The following is a 6,303-nucleotide window of genomic DNA, read 5'->3' as shown; positions in this document are numbered from 1 at the left end:
ATGAAAAATTGAGAAAGTTCTTTCATTTCTATCGAATTTAAAAGTTCAACTTTTTCAATTCGCCACATTTATTCGTAGGTACCTACTCCTTTGTCCTCGTCAAGCAATCAAACTCCTTCCACCACTCGAGAAACTCCTTCACCCGTTGCTTCGGATTGTTCTCGCGGCCCGGCTTTCGCCAATCGCGCGTGTCCAACCCCAAGATGCCGGCGATGGTTTCCGACGCAAACGTCACCGGAAATTCCTCCTGATCCTCGATGACGTGCGCGAAGCCACTTTCCAGATTGAAGTTGACCCAAAAGTAGGGCAGCCCCTTCGGCACGGTTCGACGAATCTCCAAGCCTTGCATGTTGTGCAGCTTCTTGTTCATGGCCCATTCCGTTTCCGACTCGAGGATCGCCTTCTTGAAGTAAAACGGCGCCATTTCGTAGTTGTCAGCTGGGACGCACTGCACGTACGCGTGCGGACTTCGGTTGATGTAACGGACCGTTTCGAAGAAGATCACTTCCTGGCGGTGGTCGGCGAACATGCGTTTTAGGGCTTTGCACGTGTCCAGGAGATCCTGAAAGACGTCTTCGTCCATTAGGGTTAGGGCGGCGTAGTGGCCAACCGGGACGATTAGGCAATGCTTGGGTTGGAGGGCTTTCCAGCTTGGAACGGCCAGAAATACGTTCTTTCCCATTGAGATGACGAAATCTGGTGAAAATTTGGACGAATTTAAGCACCGCTCGCAGTCGGCTTGAACGCGGGCCTGTTTGTTCATGTCCCTGGCAATCTTTTCCTCGTTGGACTGACCGGAGGTCGAAGAACTGGCTTTGCCGTGGTCAAAGATGTTCTCCAGATTGTTCGCTTCACGATCGAGCTTGGCGGAGGTTTTAAAGAACTGCGCGTCCATGTTGTCGTTTTCGAAGCGTTCCGAGCGGAACTTGTCCGCCAGATTTCCGCCCGGCAGAAGGTGATCAATTTTGCGCTGTTTCTTGTTGTGGCTGACGTTTTCTCTCTTGTTAGCAGTAAAGCGCACTTCTGGTTCTTCCCGATCGTCCTTTCTCTTGGGTGCATTTCCTTGCTCTTGCTTGTCTTTGTCTTTAACCTGAGCTCTATAAGCTTTGGCCTTTTCGAGCTTATCTTTAAGACTAGCGGCCAATTCATTGTTACCCATAATCTCTGCTTTTATAATTTTGGCACCCAAATCATTAAGCTGTTGATCCGTCAGGAACATCCCGTCATTACCCGAAGGCGTTTCAGCAGGCTTCACAACATCAACCTCAGCCTTCCGAGGAGCGACATCTCGCGATTCCTGGTGCTTCCGCCAACCGCCACTCCTTCCAGAATCCCTACCCGGAGCCGATTCCCTCGCGAACGCCTGTCTTCCACCATAATCATCGTCCTCATCGTCATCAACCGGCCTCCTGAAGCTAGGCAACCCACTCCCGCCATCTCTCCAGTGCGGGTTCAACTCCCGGACGCTCGTCTTCGGATCGTACTGCTCCGTTGGCTTCTTGTCCTCCTTCGTTTTCACCTCCTTGCTGTAGGTAGGTATCAGCATCGAGTTCATCCAATCCTCCCGCTCAACCTTCGGCTGCTGCTCCAGCTGCTTCGACTCCGCCACCGGCAACACCTTCTCCACCCACTCATCACGCCCTCCAAAGGACCGGTCACTTTCGCTGTTGCTGCTGCTGCCACTGCTCCGGCGGTCCCGCTTCTTGTGGTACTTCTTTTTCTTGTGTTTCTTTTCCTTCTTTGGCTTTTTGGACTTTTTCTCCTTCTTGCGTTGCTTCTTGTGGCGCCGGCGTTCGTCGGAATCGCTGTCTGACGAACCCATATTCAGGGGGGAAAAAACCGGTGATCGCTGCGGATGTTCAGGATGCAGAAAAAAAACGAACGAAGGCAAACGAACCGCGGGGTAAACAAAAATCAGTTTCTGTCAAACAGTGCGCCCCACTGGAAAAGAAATGACAAGCAGAAATTTCTTTTGCAGAATTGGTGAACATCTGCAGACTCTATAAAAGTTCTCTAGCATAATCAAAATCAAGCAAAACAATGCCAAAGGGCCGTTGTGGGTTTGTAAACAAAGAGTGTGTCCTGCTCACGCTAGAGGATTTTTACATCTGGCATGAAAGAGATACACTCTTTGTTTACAAACCCACAACGGCCCTTTGGCATTGTTTTGCTAGAAATACATCGGCAATAAAAGATCGCTATCCAGATTTTTAAGCGAAAATGAAGTTCGAATGATGAACGCCCGAAATGTCAAAATCACGCAGTGGTGCCAACATTACGAAGAAAGTGTGCCATGTATGACATCCACATTTTATTTTCTAATGTTGGTGCTACTGCGCGATTTTGACATTTGGGACATTCACCATTCGAACGCCATCTTCGCTTAAAAACCTCGATACTCTTACGGCTTTCGACCCATTTAAACAGGTATAAAAAAAGGCCTTAAGAGCAATATCGTACCACCCCTTTCAAATGTTGCTCTCATGAGATTGTTAAATAATCATTTCCGGATTTTTTTTTCAAGCTATCATCTATCAAACATTGCATAACCCTAGAAAAAGTTGTTTGTCAGGCGACTTCTAGCTGTTTTTTTTTGCTGACCTTCCGGTATATCATATTCAAATTCAACATATATATCAGCCAACATACTTCGCATTGCAGTAACCGAGGCTGTAACAGCTACTGGTTTATACGCATCTCCCAAGAATAGGGGTCAAGAAATTGCTTTAAGAATAGCAGAAAAATAGAAGGAACGGTTTCTCGGGGCTTTTCTGTACCCTCTCTGACTTGTTTTCGCTGCCGCTGTTGCCCATTTGAAATTTTTCTTATCCGGTTCCTTCCGAAGTGCGGTGCCCTAAGTGCATCTCCAGCGCGGGTAGCAAACATCGAAGCAAATCAAATTTGCACCCGACGTCAACCCACCGGGGTACCCGACGACGGGGTACCTGTCGCGGTAACATATTTGCTCTCAGTGCTTCGGAATTTCTTTTTGCTACCCACTATTCTGCTGGTTTGCTAATGTGCCAAATGGAATGATGCACGGAAATTTGAATGATGCACGGAAAAAAAACATTTTTTTGATTTGTTTTTTTTTATGAAAAAAAATAAATAAACATAAAAAAATTAAAACAATAAAAAAAAAATTAAAAAAAATATTAAAAAAAATAAAAAAAATTCAAAAAATAAAAAAAACCAAAAAAAAAAAAATTAAAAAAAAAATTTAAAATTAAAAAAAAATAAAAGAAATTAAAAATATTTTAAAAACAATAAAATAAAAATAAAAAAAAAACAACTTAAAAATTTCTTTTTTTAAATGGAAAAAAATAAAAAAAAAGAATAAAAAAAAATCAAAAAGAAATTATAAGTTTTAAAAACGCATTTTTTGTATTTTGGAATTATGGATTTTTTTGAATTTTTGAATTTTTGAATGTTTGAATGTTTGAATGTTTGAATGTTTGAATGTTTGAATGTTTGAATGTTTGAATTAGAGAATTTTTGAATTTTTTAAATTTTTGAATTTTTTGAAATCTTGAATTTTTTGAATTTTTGAATTTTTGAATTTTTGAATCATACACAAGAGCAGACATACAAAAATCTCCGAAACATGCATTCAAAATTTTGCCCCCGGCTTGCCGGTATTTGTCGGGTATCAGAAAATGAGTACCCGACTGGTACCGACACATATTTTTCTTCTACAGATGAACTTGAGATCAAATTTGATACCTGCATTGCTACGCGCGGTGGGAGACTTGGGGGCAAACTCGAGAGCAAATTTGGTGGGAATCAAATCGGGTAGCAAATTGCTTAACTTTCGACATTTTCGAAAAATGAAATTCTTTGAAATTTTCAATAGGATTGAAAAGTTTAATAAACTTTTAGCATTTCTAGGCATGAATCAATAATTATAATTATTGATCTTGTTTCGGTGGCAAATTTGCTGCCCTAGCGGTGGGGATGACGGAGATAACACAGAATCATGGTGTGCGTGAGAGAAACCGTGGGGATCTCTATTCTGAGATTTTCCATTGTAGATCAGGCTGAGCAGGACACACTCTTTGTTTACAAACCCAAAACGTACCTTTTGCATTGTTTTGCTATGAATGCTAGTTTAATTTTAATTTAAACATTTGATAAGGCTTTCTAGATCCAGTGAAAAGAACATTTTCTCGATTTTCTCAAATCATTAGCGTTCAGCCATAAAAAAATATTTTTTTTCCGTGCCCCACTCCTCGCCATCACTTTTTCACCGGGAACCCCGAAATGCCAACTGCCCTTCCAAATCCGACCACCAGATGAAAAGTCGGCGCTGGCGTGCACAGCCGAAGAAGAAGATCGCAAATAAAACTCAAAACTGCCACAGTCGCGAGCGGATCAAGTCCATCGGTCCCAATCGTTGCGTGTTTTCGACGAAATTCCCCGCAAAAGAGATCGCGTTTCGGGCGGAAAAGTGCTTCCGGGTGACACGGGCGGTCCGGCGGTCGTGATTGGGGTAGAATTTACGTGAATCGTGCGTGATTTGGGGTCGAAAAGATGGAATTTCTGTTGGCCATCGCCAGCTTGCTGAGTTGAAGATTTTCCTCCCTTTTTTTTTGCTTTCTTGTGATCGTGTGTGTGTGTTGACAAGTGTTTGACAACTTGTTGGCTTGTGCGCTTGTGTTGGTGGAAATTGGTGCGCAAACAAAAAAAGTAAACGCGAATCGCAGCAGCGCAGTGTGTTGACCGAAAAAACAACAAAGAGTGGCCCCGCGGTTGTTGTGATCCGGCAGCTGCTGGAAGAATTCCGAAACGGTTGCTAATGTCTGGTTGTCTTAAAGAATCTTCTGGTGATTAAACGAAGCCCAAGTTAGCAACCAACGGCGTAGAAGGTGTTGTCATTGTGCGTGGCTAATCGATTTAATTTAGTTCTCAGCTAGTGGCGAATAACGGAGAAACGAAGATATTCCGTCACCGCAACTCGCGTCGCGCCGTGTCGTTGCCACTGGATGGGGCTCGTCGTCAAAATTGGTTCAGTTGGCAGTGTTTGAAAAGAGCAAGAAATTCGTTGCCACTAAAGTGCGACCGTGAATGCTCTGAAAATGTTTTCCAAAAAGAAGAAAAAGCCGCAAATTTCGTTCCCGAGCAACTTTGAGCATCGTGTCCACACCGGGTTTGACAAACGCGAAGGTCGCTATGTGGGTCTGCCGCTACAGTGGGCCTCAATCGTGGGCAACAATCAAATTCTCAAGTCCACCAATCGGCCCCTTCCCCTAATCGATCCCTCGGAAATCACTCCCACGGAAATCCTGGACCTCAAAACGATCGTCCGGCCACACGGTCAAAACCCCAACTCTAGCGCAGCTTCCACCACCGGCAGCCTGGGTGAACCAGGCAAACTGGTCCTGCCGAAAACCTCCAGCGTAGCACGCTCAAACTCGCTGCGAAGCTCAAGTCCACCGCGAGTCCGCCGTGGTGAACTGCGCGCCAACACCAACGTTCCACCCTCCGTTCCGGAAGAACCGCTCCACCTCGGTGGCGGCCAATCGCCGTTCCCAACCCAACCCAACAACAACTTCCCTCCCGTACCCGCCAAGCAACATTTCGCCGGAAATCCTCACCCGCATCCCCACCATCAGCAGCAGCAGCCGTTTGGGGAAAATGCAGCATTTAACCACCTCAACAACAACTACGACCCCCAGCAGAACCACGTCCACCAGCATCCGCATCAGCCGGTGGGGTCGCACAACCATCACCATTTGAATGGGAATGTGGTGACGGCGCCGGCGACGGCTGGACAGCAGCAGCAAACGAATCCGGTTGGCAATAACGGCACCAACGGAAACCATCCCGCGAATCCGATGAACGTGATGACGGACGGGGGCATGTTGTATAACAACAGGTAAGTTTTTGGAGGGGTACAGTTTGTCTTTGGACGTGAAGACGTGAGACAATTGAAAGACCAATCGAACCTTTTATCGGCAAGACGACGACAAGCTCTAAAACAAAGCTATAAAAATCTATCTCATTGGCTAGTAAAAATGCTTCAAATATTTCAAATAGTAAAGCGGAATTCATTATCGTATACCTCTCCAGCCAAGTATATGGCGCCAACATTTCAAAAGGGCAAACAATACTGTATCCCTTTCACTCAAATGATAGTTTACATAAGGGACCATCTATAAACCACGTGGACACTTTTTTTTGGGAATCTGTTACTGTTTTCGTTTTAATTCAGTGAATTTTCCTCAAAATTGATCAAAATGTATGTTTCTGATGTCTCTGACCACAATTCCACAACAAACACAGATTTGTATGATCCTAAATACA

The 6,303-nt window shown here is 44.6% G+C and overlaps 2 protein-coding genes across 4 annotated transcripts in view; one reads left to right on the top strand and one right to left on the bottom strand.

The window, feature by feature from the left end:
• Positions 1–50: 50 nt before the first annotated feature.
• LOC120427539 (CWF19-like protein 2) lies at positions 51–1,888 on the bottom strand. The gene has a single exon (XM_039592408.2). The coding sequence runs from the start codon at positions 1,820–1,822 to the stop codon at positions 83–85; it is 1,740 nt and encodes a 579-aa protein (XP_039448342.1). The 5' UTR covers positions 1,823–1,888; the 3' UTR covers positions 51–82.
• A 2,450-nt stretch (positions 1,889–4,338) lies between these two features.
• Positions 4,339–6,303, top strand: part of LOC120431969 (serine/threonine-protein kinase PAK mbt) — a 23,695-nt gene continuing 21,730 nt past the window's right edge. The window contains exons 1-2 of one of the 3 annotated variants that reach the window (XM_052707876.1): positions 4,339–4,489; positions 4,903–5,875. In XM_052707876.1, coding sequence (XP_052563836.1) covers positions 5,076–5,875 — 800 coding nt within the window. In that variant the 5' untranslated portion in view covers positions 4,339–4,489; positions 4,903–5,075. Of the gene's footprint in view, positions 5,876–6,303 lie in introns of all 3 variants that reach the window. The other 2 variants (XM_052707877.1, XM_052707875.1) reach the window with 2 other exon arrangements.

This window comes from Culex pipiens, chromosome 2 (assembly GCF_016801865.2).
Source record: "Culex pipiens pallens isolate TS chromosome 2, TS_CPP_V2, whole genome shotgun sequence".
NCBI classification, from domain to species: domain Eukaryota; kingdom Metazoa; phylum Arthropoda; class Insecta; order Diptera; family Culicidae; genus Culex; species Culex pipiens.
The sequence above is the reverse complement of the archived record's forward strand: the minus strand, read 5'-3'. Positions and strand labels throughout refer to the sequence as shown.

Excerpts from the sequence above, each read along its gene's own strand:
- LOC120427539 (XM_039592408.2), bottom strand. The coding sequence starts at position 1,822 with ATGGGTTCGTCAGACAGCGATTCCGACGAACGCCGGCGCCACAAGAAG.